This window comes from Aquarana catesbeiana, linkage group LG09 (assembly GCF_042186555.1).
Source record: "Aquarana catesbeiana isolate 2022-GZ linkage group LG09, ASM4218655v1, whole genome shotgun sequence".
Taxonomy (NCBI): domain Eukaryota; kingdom Metazoa; phylum Chordata; class Amphibia; order Anura; family Ranidae; genus Aquarana; species Aquarana catesbeiana.
This window is the reverse complement of record NC_133332.1, coordinates 262,664,456-262,685,188: the sequence shown is the minus strand read 5'-3', so window position 1 is coordinate 262,685,188 and position 20,733 is coordinate 262,664,456. Positions and strand designations below refer to the sequence as shown.

The following is a 20,733-nucleotide window of genomic DNA, read 5'->3' as shown; positions in this document are numbered from 1 at the left end:
CAAGGGGGAGTATTTGACAAAGTTTTTCTCAATTTGTCAAGATTTTTCTCACTGAACAATAAAAGAGGATTGCTCAGAGATGGATTAACTCTGTGTGGCAAGACTGGGCTCAAATGATAGGAAATCTTATACTCTACAGTATGATATATAAAAAAAAAAAAAAAAAAAAAAAAATTTCGGGTTTACATCCACTTTAAAGCCGCGCTTGGTGTGAACCAGGGTTAGCCCCTTTCACATGGGTGTTCCATTGCTCCATTTTTCATTCATCCGTTGACGGATGAAAAACAGACATCAATGCATCTCAGTGGAAAAACAGATGATCATCCTTTTACATCTGTTTACATCTGCATCCGTTAACATCCATTTTTTGAAACGGATCAAAGCCTTATTTTGTTCCATTAAAAAAAAAAAACGGAACGGACAAAAAACAGATGTAAACAGACAAACAGCTCGTTTTTGCATGAATAATTGGCTTCGGGACTCAGGTGGTTAAGGACTCTGGTTGAAGGATGTAAAAAGAAGTATAAAAAATGGATGACAAACTGATGACTGTAGAATATTTCTTTCCTGCCCTAATTTAAATTTTTGGCAATGTCTTGGTCCTGCACATTGTACCATTTAGCATTTGTTGTAGTCCACTCTACTGCATTATACATTGTTTTTCTGGGACAACTAGGGCTTTCATTTATTAGTAAATTTGGATACATATATTTTTATTTCCATGGCTTTTATGCATTTTCCAGTAATTTTTCCCAATGCAGCGTTTAAGTAATTTGTGCACTGCAAATATTCACTTAAAAATGTAATCAACGAAGTCTGCTCATTAAAATGAAATCCCTTTATTGCAATCTTTCATATGGCGGACTGGATCTGGTCAGTACAGACCAGACCCGCACGCAACACCCCCCCCCCCCCCCCCCCATGCAGTTGTGTAGCAACAGATCACTTTTAACACCACCTGCCTGGAGTTTGCATGTTCTCCCTGTGCCTGCGTGGGTCTCCCCCGGGTACCCCGGTTACCTCCCACACTCCAAAGACATGCTGCTGGTAGGTTAATTGCCTCCAGTCTAAATTAGCCCTAAGTAAAAACGTGACTTAGGGACCTTAGATTGTAAGTGCCTTGAGAGCAGGGACGGATGTGAATGTACAATACAATATATGTAAAGTGCTGCATAAATTGAGAGCACTACAGGTGCATCTCATAAAATTAGATCATCAAAAAGATGATTTCAGTAATTCAATTCAAAAAGTGAATATCATATTTTATATAGATGTGTTACACACAGAGTGATATATTTCAAGCATTTCTTTCTTTTCATTTTGATGATTATGGCTTACAGGTAGTGAAAACCCAAAATTCAGTATCTCAGAAAATTAAATTATTACACTAAGACTAAGGAACCAGCGGGGACACCCATGGCACTACTTCTTTGGGGCTAGTAGAACTCCATATCCTACTTGGGAAAGTGTGGGAGAGGCCACATACCTTGTGAGCCCCCCTCCATCAGGATGTAGCCCTTGGATACTAGTATATAAGGTTTTGGTCAGCATACCAAGCTGAGGACTGGAAATACCGGTATATCTGAGTTGATACATTCAGCCATCCTGTCCTGAGCTCTTTATCATTGATCAGGAGCAAGCTTAATAACTCTTACCGATGGTAATTGAATATGTACGTTCTCGTCTCTCTACCCACATAATCCATCTTGATTGAATCCACTTGATGATGTGTTTTGAATTGAGAATTATCAACGATCTTGGTTAGATCAGAGGTGGAATCTTCATCTCTCAAAATCTAAATATCAGGATCTCCGATTTATTCTTTTACCAGTTGTGAACTCGCATTGGTGGATAGAAATCACTTTGGTTTCATAATTGCCCAATAGGGTGTCCTCGATTTCTGATCCTGAGGACCACCAGCCCCTACCCAGTAAATGTCCTTAGGAAGCAATTTGCGAAAACTCGTAGACAGACAAGAGTGCATGGCGAAGCCTATGGCTCCTATTTATTCATACAATTTTTACAGTATATGTGTCCACATGGACTCGATCTAAATCCATAGCTCCATGCCTATTGTATTGGGTACTTGTTGAGTCTGTCAGTCAGTAGGGTGCTTTGTATGTTTAAATGTCCTTTTAACTAGTATAATTTGTAATAAAGATTCAGATTTTTTAGATAAACACCATCTCATGTTATGCCCACAAAATCCACTTATTTTTTTGGTAGAGTTTATACTCATTCAATCCTTTTTCTAATTAAAAAAAAATGGATTTTTAAAACAGAAATGTTTGCTTACTGAAAAGTATGTCCATGTACAGTATAGTAAGCACTCGATACTTGGTCGGGGATCCTTTTGCATGAATGACTGCATCAATGTGGCGTGGCATGGAGGCAATCAGCCTGTGGCACGTCTGAGGTGTTATGGAAACCCAGGTTTCTTTGATAGTGGCTTTAAGCTTGTCTGCATTGTTGGGTCTGGTGTCTCATCTTCCTCTTGACAATAACCCACAGATTCTCTATGGGGTTTAGGTCAGAAGAATCGCCAAGGCAAAATGACAGCTCCCTCAGCGGTGATCGGGAGACGGTGCGGGTCTTCGTTCTAAGGTAAGTATTTCAAAATGAGCTAGCATGTGGTGCAAACTAGCTTATTATGCCTTTGCCTTATAATTTTTATTTTTTTTTCTGCATATACAACCGCTTTACGTTTACATTATACGGTCTCATGCACACATACATGCCTCAGTCAGAGGGTGATCAAATTTAACTATTTTTAAAGAACTTCTCATGTTCTTATATAGGATTTGTGGAACTGTGTAGGCTCCTATATTTAATTGGTTTTACTTTGGTTTATCTTGGCTACAGCCAGATTTACGCCAGTGATAACCCCCTTTTTACCCAAGGACAGAAATTCAAAGAAAAGGTATTTAATAGGACCAGGACTATTTGTTGTTTACAAGTTAAAACCAGTATTTTTTTTTTTGCTTGAAAATTTACTTCGAACCTCCAAACATTACATATTTTTTCTTAGCAGAGACCCTAGAGAATAAAATCGATATCACGCTACGATATCACGGAAATTACGCTGAGTAAATTAATACCCAACATGTCACGCTTTAAAATTGCGCATGCTCGTAGAATGGCGACAAACTATGGTACTTAAAAATCTCCATAGACATCGCTTTAAATCATTTTACAGGTTACCTGTTTAGAGTTACAGAGTAGGTCCTGTGCTAGAATTACTGCTCTCGCTCTAACGATTCCTCACATGTGTGGTTTTAACATGGTTTACATATGTGGGCGCGACTTACTTATGTGCGAGCTCAGAGGGACGGGGCGCTTTAAAGAAAAAAAAAATTTCTTATTCAGCTTATTTTTTTTTTTTTAATACTGTCCCTTTAATTAATTTTTTTGTATCCCTTTTATTCCCATTACAAGAAATGTAACCATCCCTTGTAATAGAAATAAGCATGACCGGTTCTCTTTGTTGTCAGATCTCACATTTACACTTAAAAGCAAAGAAAAAAATGCAATTTTTAATTTACGCAAACAAAAAAAAAAAAAAGGGAAAAAAAAAAAAAAAAAAGGGCGGAAGTGACGACAGACGTCGCTCCGATCCTCCAAGGGCATAGAGTCAAGTGGGGGCAATCTTTGTTTGTTGTTTCCCCCTTTATCGACATCTCTGGTAAGCGGGGAGACAACCGGGAAGCGGCAGGAGGGGGGCACCTCTCCCGCTGTCCATAAAAGTGATCCTGTGGCGAATCCGCTGCTGGGACCACTTTTATGTGAAAGAGGATCGCCCACCGTATAAAAATATACAGGGGTTATGGCAGCTAGCTGCTGCCATAACGATATCTAACATCAAACTAATGACGTCTATATACAGTGGGTGGTATGGAAGAGAGGACTCTCACTACCATAATAATATTGCTTGTTTTATGTGACATTCACATACACATACACATACACATGGAAACTACGTTCAACAAGTCTACAGCGAGAAATATGGAAAAGAATACTAAAACAAAAGAGGATTACATCCCAACATGAAAATTAATTTGGACATCTGTGGATAAAATATGCAAATCTCAACATAAAAAATAAGAAGTTTCTCACCTTGCCATCAAATTTAGAATACTCATTGAAGGGATTGTTTAGCTGTAGAGGACACTGCTCCAGGCGTACAGATAATATAGATGGTTTCCCATTATAAGGGATGTTTTCCCTAAAATCTTTTTTTTCAAACAGCGAACTTAATTCTTCTGCTGCAAGTAAAGTTTAAAAAAATATAAATGAGATTTAGAAAAAAAAAAAAAAAAAAAACAACATTGTGCTATAGTAAATGGAGGTATGGCTAGATAGGTTGCATCAGATACAGCACCTCATCCCAAAAACTTAATGAATAATAGAGGGAGAGAAAGGGGGATCATAGCGGTGCCAAAAGAAAATGTAGAGGTAGGATAATAGAGGTAAAATTACAAAAATACTTTATTTAACAAATTTCAGCACATACAGAGAAAATGTAGGTAGATAAAATCTTGGGTGCAGTTAACATATACATTATACAAAAACAAATGCAGTAGAGTAGGTCAGGTGGAGACGGCCTTCAAAGGAGAAGCTCAGTTACATAGTTACATAGTAGGTGAGGTTGAAAAAAGACACAAGTCCATAAAGTCCAACCTATGTGTGTGATTATGTGTCAGTATTACATTACATATCCCTGTATATTGCGGTCATTCAGGTGATTATCTAATAGTTTCTTGAAGTTATCAATGCTCCCCGCTGAGACCACCGCCTGTGGAAGGGAATTCCACATCCTTGCCGCTCTTACAGTAAAGAACCCTCTACGTAGTTTAAGGTTAAACCTCTTTTCTTCTAATTGTAATGAGTGGCCACGAGTCTTATTAAACTCTCTTCTGCGAAAAAGTTTTATCCCTAATGTGGGGTCACCAGTACAGTATTTGTAAATTGAAATAATATCCCCTCTCAAGCGTCTCTTCTCCAGAGAGAATAAGTTCAGTGCTCGCAACCTTTCCTCATAACTAAGATCCTCCAGACCCTTTATTAGCTTTGTTGCCCTTCTTTGTACTCGCTCCATTGCCAGTACGTCCCTCCTGAGGACTGGTGCCCAGAACTGGACCGCATACTCCAGGTGCGGCAGGACCAGAGTCTTGTAGAGTGGGAGAATTATTGTTTTATCTCTGCATTTGATCCCCCTTTTAATGCACGCCAATATTCTGTTTGCTTTATTAGCAGCAGCTTGGCATTGCATGCCATTGCTGAGCCTATCATCTACTAGGACCCCCATGTCCTTTTCCATCCTAGATTCCCCCAGAGGTTCTCCCCCCAGTGTATAGATTGCATTCATATTTTTGCCACCCAAATGCATTATTTTACATTTTTCTACATTGAACCTCATTTGCCATGTAGTCGCCCACCCCATTAATTTGTTCAGGTCTTTTTGCAAGATTTCCACATCCTGCGGAGAAGTTATTGCCCTGCTTAGCTTAGTATCGTCTGCAAATACAGAGATTGAACTGTTTATCCCATCCTCCAGGTCGTTTATGAACAAATTAAATAGGATTGGTCCCAGCACAGAACCCTGGGGAACCCCACTACCCACCCCTGACCATTCTGAGTACTCCCCATTTATCACCACCCTCTGAACACGCCCTTGTAGCCAGTTTTCAATCCATATACTCACCCTATGGTCCATGCCAACGCACCTTATTTTGTACAGTAAACGTTTATGGGGAACTGTGTCAAATGCTTTTGCAAAATCCAGATACACCACGTCTACGGGCCTTCCTTTATCTAGATGGCAACTCACCTCCTCATAGAAGGTTAATAGATTGGTTTGGCAAGAACGATTCTTCATGAATCCATGCTGATTACTGCTAATGATATCATTCTTATTACTAAAATCTTGTATATAGTCCCTTATCATCCCCTCCAAGAGTTTACATACTATTGATGTTAGGCTAACTGGTCTGTAATTCCCAGGGATGTTTTTTGGGCCCTTTTTAAATATTGGTGCTACATTGGCTTTTCTCCAATCAGCTGGTACCATTCCAGTCAATAGACTGTCTGTAAAAATTAGGAACAACGGTCTGGCAATCACCTGACTGAGTTCCCTAAGTACCCTCGGATGCAAGCCATCTGGTCCCGGTGATTTATTAATGTTAAGATTCTCAAGTCTAATTTTAATAAGAATCTATGCACAGAAATACAAAAAAAAAATCAAGTAAAAAGCCAAGTAAAAAACAGCAGTTTTGGACCGTACAATTGTACTGTCACCCCCCTTTGGATATAGTCCAGCCACGTATTCCAATGTCTGTTATATGTTTTCCCACAACTGTTTTCCTCTTACTGCTGTTTTTTACTTGGCTTTTTACTTGATTTTCTTGTATTTCTGTGCATAGATTCTTATTATTGCAACAAGCTCATACCATTCCCTGAAGAAGCCAATGTCTTGGCGAAACATGTAGGAACTGAGCTTCTGCTTTGAAGGCCGTCTCCACCTGACCTACTCTACTGCATTTGTTTTTGTATAATTTATATGTTAACTGCACCCAAGATTTTATCTACCTACATTTTCTCTGTATGTGCTGAAATTTGTTAAATAAAGTATTTTTGTAATTTTACCTCTATTATCCTACCTCTACATTTTCTTTTGGCACCGCTATAATCCCCCTTTCTCTCCCTCTATTATTCATTGTGCTATAGTACTTTACAGAATTAAGCAAAGTGTGCTAAATAGGACAACAAAAGGCTCAGGCAATGTGCAATAGTCCAATCAAAGAGCAATGCAAATGCCTGTTGATTGGTTTTGCATTCCCATACAAGTCAATGGGAATGCAAAGCACATTTGAAGCAGGTCAAATGCACCGGTCATTGAATTCTGAATGATCTCAGAAGCATCTCATGCCAATTTCAAACTGATTCCATTAAAGCTGCCCAAAGACGATTCGAATCATAGGCGGTTCAGCAGGGACTGGCCGGGATTCTAACCATGTATGGGCAGGCTGAATGTACCCAAGTTGATTGATCGATCAATTTGGGTACAACCAGCCTGTTGGATTTTAAATACAGTTATTGCTAGCAGGTATTATAGCCGCTAGCAGTAGTAACTGTGTTCTCCCGGCGGGGACTTTTCCCCCTGCCCCCCTCAAACCCCGTGGGTTTTCACATTTCCTCACAAGTTTAAGTGCCACTGACTGCTAAAAACAACCTAAGCCCCCGTTCACATCAGGCCGATTTGACATGCGATTTGACACATGTTGATATGTCCAATCGTCGCCTATTGCCAGCAACGGCATGTCACACCGATTCTCAAAAGTAGTTCCTGCACTACTTTTGGCGACTTCAGGGGCGATTTCAATAGACATTTGTGCAGGAACCCTCACAGATGTCTCTGAAATCGCTCCCGAAGTCGGACTGAAATGCAGGCTTGAAATCGTGCGAGTTGAGCTGAACTTTCACGATTTAAAACCCGCCTTCAGAGTGAACCCAGGCTAAACATTACTAAGCCACCCATGGCAAGTCTCACTTGTCCACACCAATTAAATATCATTTGCCAAATAGAAAAGCTACGTAAAAATATAACAAAAAAAAAAATAATCAAAATACTAAATGCAATGCCTGAACATAAAAGTAGACTAAGACTCTCTAACGAAAGTTTGCTTTTTGAATTCACAGTAAAATTATTTTCTCCTGGATTTACATAGTTTCATAGTTAAGCAGGTTGAAAAAAAAAAAAAATACACCAGTCCATCCGGTTGAGGCAATAAAAAAAAAAAAAATAAAAAAAAAATCAATCCCATATACACAATCCTATACCCACAGTTGATCCAGAGGAAAACAAAAAACCCCAGCAAAGCATGATCCAATTTGCTACAGCAGAGGAAAAAATTCCTTCCTGGTCCCCCGAGAGGTAATCTGATATTCCCTGGGTTAACTTTACCTATAAATGTCAGTACCCAGTTATATTATGCACATTAAGGAGAGAATCTACTGAGCTGGCCAGAACCACCAATGGAGAGAGCCTATTCCACATTTTCACAGCTCTTACTGTGAAGAAACCTTTCCGTATTTGGAGATGAAATTGGAGGGAATAGGATGGCATACTTCAGCTGATGGTTGCAGCAAAAGTACAGAAAAGAGAACAACCCTAGCTAGTGGCTACAGTCCTGCATGTACAGCACAAGCTCAGGTTTAGCAAGCAGGGAGAAACATGTAAATAAAGGTGACACACCTGGCTACATCTATGTCAACAGGCACAAAAAGACCATCATAAGAGTAAAACTACTAGAGAAAAGGATTTTAAAGTGAGTACAAAAATTATGTTTTCTTGCAGCATTCACTTATGAACACAGGAAGGCATACTTCTACTGATGAATCATCCAAAAGTAGTCCCACAAAGAGGGGATGATAAAACACATACATTAAGTATGAACGCAACCTCATCCACACAGAAAATTTGGATAATGTGTAAAAACAGAAGACCAGGAAGCAGCTCTGCATACCTGGGAGACTAATGCCTGCTGCCCAGAAGCTCTGGAAGCACTCAGCCCCTAAAAAAAGGAAGCAATGTCAAAACAGAAGATTCCATCCCTTCAAGGAATAAGCCTGTTAAATAATCCAGTAAATTCCTTGAGATGTGGTCATACTGAAAGGGAATGTATAAGACCATTTGGAAAATAATAGACAGGGAATAAGTCTTTGAAAAGTACAGCTTTAGCGGTCAGCTAGACCTCGCCAGCTATCACAATATATATGCAGACTAACCTTCTGAAGTAATGGTAACATGAAAGGCCACTTTCTAAAACAGGGTCAGAAGAGGGACCTCACGTAAGGTTTCAAAAGGAAGCCTTTGAAGCACAGACAACACCAAGTTAAAGTCCCAGGGGGCCAGAGTAATTATTGACAGGAGAAACAATGTGAGTGACACCGTGGATGAGGGACTGCACCAGAGAAAGAGGCCAAGGGCCATTGGAACAGGAAAGCCAATTTGATATCTGTTCCTTATTGGTACCTAGCACCAATCACTGATCCGCAACCAAGGAAAGTTCAGAACCCAAGTGACAGAGTAGGTAAAAGGGTTAATACAGAGACTTTCACTACCTAATATAGGCCTTCCACATGTGGTATTTTACCTTGTGAAAAGAGGGCTTGTAAGCCTGTCGTTCAGTAAGAATCACCCTCTGAAATGACCTTGCTCTCTCAGATCCTGAGCTTCAATAGGCAAATGTCGACAACTGGGAAGCAGCATGCAAAATTGGGCTGTGAAACAGAAGGTCCAATCAAGATGAAAGCAGGCTCTTCTTGACCATTGCAGACTTTTCAAAAAAGTGGGAAACCCTTCTAACTGGAACTTCCACAGTGGTCAAGAAGCTTCAGTGGTAGAAACACAGGAGAGACTTTTGTGACATGGAAACAGCCACTACATCCTCCAGTGGGTCTCTCGTTCTGGCTATGAACCTGCTTACCTTGCGACTGTGACAGGATGCCTTTAAATCCACATCTAGTGTTCCCTGCTGTTGACAGATCTAATTAAACAGATAAAAGGGACCATTTTCAGGCATCAAGATGCTGTCGACTCAGGATGCCCGCTGAAAGAGACATGATTTGACTTTTCACCCAGCAAAGTACAGTTTTACCTTAGAACAGGCTTCTTGCCGCCTTGATGATTTTTCTGTATGCTACAGCTGTGACATTGTCAGTCTGGATTTTCGCAAGGTGGCCTTGTAGCTTCTGACCCCAATGCAGGTGTGACAGACATAGCCTTGATCTACAGTGATCAACAACTATGTTGTTTCCAGCATAAAGAATCCCTGCAACAGGTGTGGAGATCATTTACCCATCCAAAGAGGCTTTGAATCCTGGTGAAACTATTACAACATAGGAACAGAAAAGGTCTGCCCTATAATACCAACAGCAATCAATACTACCACAGTTTCGTTTACAGTAGAAGGGAAGTGTCCCTGTCTATGAAGAAAGGAGATCTGCCCAACATTGACAGAATATCCCTCTGCTAAATTCTGGTGTAGCATGCAACGGACAGAGGACCTGTGCTGCATCTGAATATTCTGGATCTGAAGCCACAGAGCGTTCTGCTTTTCCCATGCAAGAAAACCTTTGCTGACATAGCGCCTAGGATAAAGCTAAGGTACGCCAGACTTGCACCAGGAACAGGTACATAGGGTTATAGTCAAGGTTACCTTGATGAACAGGTAGCTAAGATAGGCAATCCCCAATATTTTCCCAGACCTCAGCTTTGCCAGGAGCAGAGCTAGAATGTTGATAAAACACTCTGGGAGCAGTGGTGAAACCAAAATGTGGGGCCACAACCTGGAATTTTGATCCCCAAAAGTGAAATGCAGGCATTTAGAGATAGATCATCTTCGACATTCACTGAAAACAATACATTTCTCTGATGGCAGAAGTTATCAATGAAGAAATCAGTATGGTAAAAAGATTTGCACAGAACCCCTGATAATGTTTCCGATGGGACAGAGATATTACCACCTTGACCTACAAGCCTTTAAAAACAGACATGAACAGAGCCACAAGAGAATCTGCAAAGAGAGTGGGAAATCCGAAATGAAAAAACAGTCAGAAGGGAGGAGATAGAAACTATCCTGTGTGCCAAGGACACTGCCTTCTATACCTTAGATGTCATACTTTCTAGAATAGCCACACCAGAGATATCCAAAGACGCATCGGGGTGGTTGCAGAAGCAAGTAGCTCCGAGCAGGATATGCAAGTCTCACCTCAGGCTGCACATAGCACAAGCTGAGCACATCCCCCATATTCACTTGTGTTAGAATGACAACTAGTCCTTTCTCTGGTGATGTACACGATGACAAAAAATAGGATTTTTATTACAGCTTACCTGAAAAATCCATTTCTTGGAGTATATCATGGGACACAGAGCCTTAAATAGTTACTTAATGGGTTATAGGCTACCGTCAGGTGTTGACACTGGTAAACCCAATCAAGGAAGTTTACTCCCTATATAACCCCTCCTCCTTCCAGGAGCAAATCCGTTTTTGTAGAAAAGCAATATACTTAATCCCAAAAGAGGGGCGGGACCTCTGTGTCCCATGATGTACTCCAAGAAAAGGATTTTACAGGTAAGCTGTAATAAAAATCCTATTTTCTTTATCGTGCATCATGGCACAGACACAGAGCCTTAAGTAATTACTTAATGGGACGTCCCATAGCAATGCTACTTGAGGGGAGGGATAAACAACCCGCAGGGTACCCACAGACTTGAGGATTTATACTGCTGCCTGCAGTACACTGCGCCCGAAGGCGATATCCTCATACCTCCTTACATCCACCTGATAAAATCTTGTGAATGTATTCACTGAAGACCAAGTTGTGGCCTTACAGATCTGAGCCATGGAGACCTGGTGACACACTGCCCAAGAAGCACTAACCGACCTGGTAGAGCGCGCCTTAACTTGAAACGGGGAATCTTACCCCTTAAATCATAAGTTTGAATTCACACTTGTCAAATCCACTTAGCGACTGTGGATTTTGACGCTGCCTGTCCTTTCCTAGGACCCTCTGGCAGAATAAATAAGACATCAGTCTTACGAATCTGAGCAGTTGTCTAAAAATAGATTTTCACTGCTCTCACCACATTAAGACAATGTAGTGATTCTTCTTCCCTGGAACATGGTTTTGGAAAAAACGATGGCAGGACAAACATCTTGGTTCAGGTGAAATCTGAAACCACTTTTGAAAAAAAAAAAAAAGTCTGGATGAGGGCGTAACACCACTCTGTCCCCATGACAAATCAAATATGGCTCTTTATAAAAAAGAGCAGCCAATTCCGAAACCCTCCTTGCTGAGGCTATAGCAACCAAAAATACCAACTTTCTTGTCAGGAGGACTAGGGAAATATGTTGTATTGGTTCAAATGGCTGTTTTTTGTAACACAGACAAAACTAAGTTCAAGTCCCAAGGGTTCCAGGGAGGTTTGACGGGCGGAATAAGCCGCGTCACCCCTGTTTGAAATAACCGATAAATGAGAGACTTGGCCTTTAATAGTACTCAAGGCCAATTTCATTTCTACCCCTAATTGTAGAAAGGCAAGAATTCTGCCCATCTCCGAGGGTGCCAACCCTTGGACTCACACCAGAAAACATAAGCCCTCCAGACTCTAATATATAGTTCTGGAAGCTGGCTTCCTTGCACTAATCAGGGTAGAGGATAACTGACCCGGAAAGCCCACGTCTCTTCAGAATGTGGTTTTAATAGCCAAGCCGTTAAATTTAGAGACCGTAAGGTAGGACAGAATATCTGTCCTGTGAGAGCAGATCTGGCTGTAGTGGGAGGGACCATGGGCCCTCCACTGCCATCTTTACAATTTCTGCATACCATGACCTTCTGGGCCATGCTGGTGCCACCAGAATTACCGACTTTCTTTCCAGCTTGATCCTGCAAAGAGGTCGAGGCAGCAACTGAATAGGGGGGGAAAGCATAGATCAGTGAGAACTGATCCGAAGGGATCTCCAACACATCCGTTCTGCATTCGAATGGATCCCTTGTTCTGGCCACAAAGTTGACTAACTTCATATTGAACCTAGACGATAGAATATCTACGTCTGGAGTCCCCCATCTTTGGCAAACAGCCCAAAATATGACGGGGTGAAGAGACCATTCCGCTGTGAAATACTGCTGGCGACTCAAGCAGTCCAAAAATATATGAATAATTGTGTCTGCGCTAAAAAAATAAAAATATAGAACTTGCTGAAAAAATACAATATAGTAGAACCAAAAAGGTGCCAATACAAAACAAATGCGTATAATAAATGCAGTCCTTTTGTGGAAGTATACTATAAAGTGCAACATGCAAAAAGGAAAACAATATATGCATATAACTATAAATATAAAATCCAAGTGCTAATTGTGTAGCAATCAAGTGTCCACATCCAAATAAAAATCAGCTCATTGATAACAAAAAATAAAGTGCAAATATATAGTGTCCATAAAAATTAGTGTCCATAATAAAGCATGCTTTAGTGCTCTCCTGTGACCCCCCAATCGTGCTTGCGCTCACCTCTAAGCGTGTGACACGGTAATTAAACAGTGTCTAAACACGCATTGGAGCCACTCCGGGGCTCATACAGGGTATGCTGATGTAAACTCCAACCCTCTCAGATGGCATCAATGGTTTCACATAAAAGAAAGAAAAAGCTCCATAGTGTGTCATAGCCAAGGATTTATTAAAAGTAAATTAAAAATTCCCACCAGGAGGGTACTCACAATATACAGGTGCGTGAGTTCACCAGCCTTTCCAGAGTGTAGTATACAAAACAAATGTTCGTAAGGCGTGCGGTGTGGTGTGCTTCCTCTGCTCCTCTGTTACATCAGCATACCCTGTATGAGCCCAGGAGTGGCTCCAATGCGTGTTTAGACACTGTTTAATTACCGTGTCACACGCTTAGAGGTGAGCGCAAACACGATTGGGGGGTCACAGGAGAGCACTAAAGCATGCTTTATTGTGGACACCATTAAGGAGGAGTATGATGGACACTAATTTTTATGGACACTATATATTTGCACTTTATTTTTTGTTATCAATGAGCTGATTTTTATTTGGATGTGGACACTTGATTGCTACACAATTAGCACTTGGATTTTATATTTATAGTTATATGCATATATTGTTTTCCTTTTTGCATGTTGCACTTTATAGTATACTTCCACAAAAGGACTGCATTTATTATACGCATTTGTTTTGTATTGGCACCTTTTTGGTTCTACTATATTGTATTTTTTCAGCACAGTTCTGTATTGTATTTTTTCAGCAAGTTCTATATTTTTATTTTTTTAGTGCAGACACAATTATTCATATATTTTTGGTATGTACACGAAATGAAACGTGATCAGTGTTTGCAGCTTATCTGTAATTGATATTCATTCCAGAGGCATTAATCCATCTGTGGCTCGCAAGACCCTTAAATAACTTGACTCAAATAGTCCACCTGACAATTCTCTACTCCCGGAATGAAGGCTGCCGATAGGTACGGAACATTCCTTTCTGTCCAAGTTAGAATATGGTTCACCTCTCTCTGCACTGAGAGACCTTTGGTGCCCCCTTGAGGATCGATATAGGCCACAGTTGCGGCATTGTCGGATTGAATCCTGACAGGACAATCCCGCAACCTGAAAGTCCAGGTCTTTAGAGCCAGATGTACTGCCCGAATCTCTAGGATATTGATGGACAAGGTTCTTTTCGGTTCTTGACCACTGTCCCTGGACAGTTGTCTTTTCTAGTACTGTTCCCTATCCTGAAAGGCTGGCATCCATCGTTACCACTTTCCAAAAGACTGGTCTGAAGGATTTTTCCTTCAGCAGATTATGGGTTAGTAACCATCAAGTGAGGCTTTGGGACACTCTTGGGGACAGCTGCTTTGACAAGTCTAAAGCTTGAATCCTTTTGTTCCAAGCAGACAGGATACTGTTTTGCAACAGTCTTAAATGAAACTGGGCATAGGGAACTGCTTTCAAATAAGCCACCATAGTTCCTGGCAACCTCATGTAAAGGCGAATGGAGGGATCGCCATTTGACCTGACAATCCGTACTAACTCTCTTATGGAGTTGATTTTTGCCTGAGGCAGGAACACCCTTTCCTGGGCTGTGTCTATGATCAGACCCAGGTACTCCAGCTTTCTTAGCGGTATTAAGGAAGATTTCTCTAGGTTGAGAATCCAACCTAACTTTTCAGATAGTTGGTTGTAGTGCGTACACTTTGCTCCAAACGAGCCATCGACTGATCTATTAGCAATAGATCATCTAGGTAGGCTACGACTGTTATGCCCTGTGCCCTTAACCTGGCTAGAGGTGGGGCCAGCACTTTGGTGAACACCCGGGGTGCTGTTGCTAGCCCGAAGGGCAGGGCTACAAACTGGAAATGCTGCTGTTCTAACTCGAACCGCAGAAACCTTTGAAGAGCAGGAAATATAGGGACATGCAGATATGCATCCCTGATGTCAATTGATGCCAGAAGTTCTCCTCCTAGAAGGATAGAAACTACTGACCTGATTGTCTCCATGCGAAAGGAGCGGATCTTCAGGAACGGATTAAGATTTCTTAGATCTACAATGGGTCTGACATCTCCATTTGGGTTTGGTACCATGAAAAGATTTGAATAAAAACCACAGGCCTTGCTCCTTTGTGGGGATCTGTCTGCTTGAAACAGAGATTGTCCTCTCTCTGGATCTTTGGGAACGCTTGACCTCAGGAAGCGAGACAGTACCAGCGTTACCGTGGAGATGAACCATCTGTCCTGATCTTTTCAGACTTCTGAAAACTGCAAAAGTCTTCCCCCCACCTTGGGGAGGAGGGGTTGCCTCTTCATAATGAAGCTTTAGGATTCTGGCTTGCAGGTTCCCGACCCCGGGACTTCTTTTGAGCCTGGGTCTGACTCTGAGACCTTCCTCTAGAGTGTGACGGCAGAGGCAGTCGCCCCTGCCTAGAGACGGAAGCCCCTGGCGTAGGGGAAAGAGCCCGTTTAAATGAAGGGCATTTATACTTTCTTTTGACTGGCAAAAGAGCACTTTTCCCAACTAGAAATTGTTTGGATATATTTGTCTAAGTTTTTTCCAAATATTCGCTCCCCATGAAAAGGGAGCCCAGTTAGGAGATCTTTGCATGGTGCTTCAGCTGAAAAAAATTTTTAACCACAGGATTCTATGCATATGCACAAGCATAAGCGTAAGGCAGGATGCCTGGTAAATAGAATCTTTAATAGCATCTATGGCAGAAAACATAATGCATTTGGTAGTTCAGCCAAATCCCGAGCTTGTGCAGGAAGCTCTCTAAGGGCCTGTTTAAATTGATCCTTTAGGGATTGACAGATGCTTATTGCAGTGACTGCAGACTGAGTACTGGCACCTGCCATGGAAAAAGTAGATCTTAACAGGGATTCCAACTCCTTATCTGTTGGACCCTTTAAGCATCTGTGCATTGTCTACTGGACAAGTTAGGCCTTTATTCACATTGGAAATCGCAGCGTCAACTGATGGTATTTTCCATCTTTTGGAGAATTTCTCCTCCAGGGGATAAAGAATTGCAATTTTCTTAGAAGGGAGAAAATGCTTATCCGGGTGATCCCATTGAGCAAAAAATAAGCTGTTCTAGTAATGCATGTGCAGGAAACGCATGCAAAGATTGAGGGTTTTAAGGAACCCAAAGAAGAAACCAAAAACTTTCAGGAGACTCCGAGAAGGTAGAAGAACCTTCTCCGTAAGAGATTGTATCAGCAATTCTTCAGATTTGAGAGGCTGAAAAAGGCTCATCTACCATTGTTTCCTCCGCAGAGGAATTATCATCGGTTTGTTTTTCCTCTTGATTGACTGAGTGTAACACCTCATGAATCCAGCATGCTTCCTATCCATTTGAATGGAGGATGCGATTGAAGCCGCTAATCTTTCTTCCAGACCCTGCAGGGAGGAGGAAAGGACACCTTCAGTCACGTATACAGGGGCTGAGATGTGAGCAGCAATCGCACCATCAATTTGTTCCAAATGGCTCATCCTGGCTTGCCATAACTGGTAATTCAGGCGAGGATGACAGCATGGAAATGCGACTCGGGATCCTAGCGCCTGGGGGTGAAACCTTTATGTGGTGTCTTTTTTGGTAGGCATATTCCTAAGTACAAAAACAGAGGCACTATACAAATTGCACTTAATCGCTGAAAATAATCATGACATTTAAAGCCGCTATAAAATTCAGCCTAGTGCAATTAAAGGGGTGTCGTTCCTGTATCAGGAAATGCCAGTTTGCAACCCTCACATGTCCCACAGCTCTTGCTTCCCTGTGTTGCAGGCTGCTTGTTTTCATCAGCCAAGGAGAGAATGTCACAGCTGTGTTGTATTTTGTTTCTTAGCCTGCCGTGTGTCCTCGTGGACGTTCACTGCATTGCGCTTAGGCCCTGCCCCCAGCAAAAATTCTGCCCCTTTTTTACTTTTAAAACGTTCCCGCACTTGTGACCCAACATGAGGGGGGGGGGGAGCAGGGACCAATCCAGCAGCAGGCTCAAACAACAGCAAAATCAGCCAAAGTTAAAACAATAAGCGGTATTAGCGGGGACTGTCCCCCCAACCCTCTGGTCCCATCAGGGAGAAGAAAACACATTTGCAGCTTTCTCTTACCTTGCAGAGTCTCCCTCTGCATGCTGCTGCAATCACACATGAACTGAGCTTACAGTGAAGACAACAGGTAAGTAAGGTAAGGTATTTGCATAGACTCCCTCTAGTGGAGATTTTAGGCGCGACAACATTTTTTCCCCAATGGTAGACATACATAGATATTTTTAATACCCAAGTTTCTTCCCTTACCTTATCCTCGCCGCAGGATTTGCTGAATTAACAAACAATCCAACCTTCACTCATCACGGCGGGCTGCGTAACAAACCTTTCTGGGACTGGGTCCCTAAAACGGGGTTCCAAAAACACCCCATCATCAGGAAGTTTAGGTAATGTAGCAAGACCTAAGCAGTGGGTTCCTGGGGTCCAGCCCTACAAAGAGAGGAGTTGCAGGCAAAACCTCGTGCTTCAGATACGAGGCCCCAGGTACCATCCTTTTAGGCCTTAATGGCACTTTGGATGGATCTGGTCTATGGAGGCTATTTAAATCCAGCATGGATCCCTCCTGGAGCTCCTCAGAACACATCTTCACTCGTGACCAACACCTTTAGACACTGGCGAAAAAACTGATGTGCTCCTGAAAGGAGGAGGGGTTATATAGGGAGTAAACTTCTTTAATTGGGTTTGCCAGTGTCAACACCTGAAGGTAGCCTATAACCCATTAAGTAATTACTTAAGGCTCTGTGTCCCATGATGTACGATAAAGAAAAGTTAACAGTGTCAAGGGAGGGTGGAGGTGATACTCCTTTATGAGTCTCTCTAAAGTCAAAGCTGAACTACAAGCTCTTGCTTTGGGCTCTAGCTGCAACATAAAGGTACAATACAACTGAATATTATACCTTTGGCGAGGCTCTAGTTTGCCAGGCTGTATAGAACTCACTAAGGCAGAATGGGAGGCAGATGACCCTATTGGTGACGAGCTGCACCCTTGCTGCGTTCCTCTGCAGTAAAACTTTGTGTGAAACCCAGTGGAGTGACTTGGGCACCCACTTTCTTTAAGCATGTACCAGTAAAGGTGACCCTAGGAGACCACAGAGGAAAACAGGTTCCTACAGTAAAACCAAAAGTAAAAGTAAAGTAGGGTAAAAGTAGCCGATCTATAGTGAATAAAAAATGTTAAGGAAAATGCCTCAGCGATAAAGCCCCTCGAGAGAAACAGCATATCTCTCGGTGAACAGTCTACTCACCATTCCACTAAAATGGGCACAGGAATTGGGTACAACCACTGTGGTGCATAGATATTGGAGGTATGAAACCACGATAATATCCTTTGCAGTTATTTTCCAAGCTGATACATCACAGGAGGAGCAGAGTACTTGCAGTGAAATTATATATTTTGGGGACCAAGAAGACAAGGGGAACTTGTTGACTGCTGAGGTGAATATCCAGGCTTGGAAGGTTCTGTATCGCACTGCAAGCAGCTTCTTGATAGATTTTAAAGCTGAAAGTCTTGATTTAGCTAAACTGGAGGGAGAGAGATAATCTACTTCCTCAAAACAGTAAGTTAAATGGAGTTTGTGCTGTACACGCAGAAGAATAGCGTCTAGATTGGACCATGGTCTTTGCGTTGCCTAGTGTCCAGCTTATTAGAAGCAGCAGCTATAGCCAAAGTATGGCTTCCACTCAATGTAACTAAGGTAAGGTGTATAAACAGGTGTATAAAAATAAATGTTTGGTATTCTAGGTATTTCACGTCACTGTAAATGACTGTTCAACAATTTTACTAATATTTTCTATCCCTTCAATTTAATTTGGGTTTTAAAAAAAAAAAAATAAAAAAATTGATGTATCTAGAAATTTTTTTTTTTTTAGTTTTGGATACAGTGCAGTGGGCAAGGATTAGACCCTCTGTCAAGTTTTATTGCTGTCTGTATCCCCCTTCTGGGAAATTTACTGTTTGTACTGGTAACCACTGTCACTAAGAAAGTGAAGGAAATCTTTAAAAAAAAAAATTTAGACTAGACCCCAGAACATGGGGAAAGAATTGCACAGAGTGGCCCCAATCCTCCTCTTCTCGGGTCCCCTGCCGGCGCTCCTGGCTCCTCGTCTCTTGCTGGTGCTAATAGGAAACCAATTTCCATGGGGGCACCAGTGCGGGCTCAGTCCCGAGCCCCGCTGCTGCATCCATTGCCACAGACAGCGGGACTCAGCCCCACCCCCCATAGAATGCATTAAAGTGGAGTTCCACTTAAAAGTGGAACTTCCACTCATCAGATCCATCCCCCCCTCCGGTGACACAGTTGGCACCTTTCAGGGGGGAGGGGGATACAGATACCTGTATATTACAGGTATCTGTACCCACTTCCGGCATAGATAGCCGCAGAATCTGCGGTTATTTACGCCACTTCCTGCTCCCTCCCCGCTGCCTGCTGGGAAACACACGGGTCCCAGAAGCAGCAGGGACCATCCGTATTGCGCTGCGCGACTCGCGCATGCGCAGTAGGGAACCGGGAAGTGAAGCCACACGGCTTCACTTCCTGATTCCCTTACCGAAGGTGGAGGTGGCAGCACCCGAGGACGGAGAGACGCTTCGGCCTCGGGTGCCGACATCGCGGGCGCCCTGGACAGGTAAGTGTCCATGTTTTAAAAGTCAGCAGCTGCAGTATTTGTAGCTGCTGACTTTTAAAAAAAAAATTTTTCGGCAGTGCTCCGCTTTAAGGTAAAAAAACCTTGAGGCTTTAAAAAACACTTTAAGATTTACACACTGTGTCAACACTGCATAACCAGACAGGTGAAACGCATATTTTAACTGAGCAATTCAGCTTCCTAGGCAAAGCAGTAATTTGTAACCATGAAGTAGCAGAGTGCTTTTAGGGATTAGTAAAATGCGTGCATCTTAATTGCTTGACAAAACAACAAACATGGATTTTCTTATGTTTGCCTTGAGTTTTACTTTACTTTTAGGTTTGATGCAGTGAAAAAGATTTAGAAGTCAAGTTAAAACATGTGAGAAGAGTAAAAACATTGATAAAGTGCTTCTTATTGCTATACATGACTCAATTAAGTGATTTCCCTTTACTGTTACAGTGACACAGCACAAGAACTAAGGGGAATAAATGTCACTGGGGAACAAAGATGCAGACAGCAAACTTGACAGATGTTTTATAGCCCAACTAAATGCAAATAAAATATTATCCCTGGCAGTCACAACCCTAGACCGGTGATATGTGGGGGTGCAGACTCTGCGGGAGGAAATGAAAATTGGGTAAGTACGGTAAATCTATTTGGTTCCCCTACACCAGTGGTCTCCAAACTGCAGTTCATAGTATGCAGGTGGCCCTTTGCTTGCTTTTATCAGCCCTTGAGGCACCATTCCATCCACTGATACCAATGATCGGGCACTATTCCTTCCACAGACACTAGTGTTGGGGGGCAAAATTCATCTCACAGACACCAATGATGGGTTGCTATTCCTCCCCTAAACAACAACAGCAATGAGGCACCATTCCTCCCACTGACACCAATAATAGGGCACTAGTCCTCCCACTGATGCCAGGTTGTTTTCTAATCCCACTGGCCACAGCCTGGCCCCCCTAAAGCCTAAATGACAGTTAACTGGCCCTTTTATTT

General features: G+C 42.0%; 1 protein-coding gene across 3 annotated transcripts in view; it reads right to left on the bottom strand.

The window, feature by feature from the left end:
• MAPKAP1 (MAPK associated protein 1) overlaps positions 1 to 20,733 on the bottom strand; it is a 399,325-nt gene that overhangs the window by 315,341 nt on the left and 63,251 nt on the right. For all 3 annotated transcript variants that reach the window (XM_073600313.1, XM_073600315.1, XM_073600314.1), the window contains exon 4: positions 4,114 to 4,262. In XM_073600313.1, coding sequence (XP_073456414.1) covers positions 4,114 to 4,262 — 149 coding nt within the window. The remainder of the gene's footprint in view (positions 1 to 4,113; positions 4,263 to 20,733) is intronic.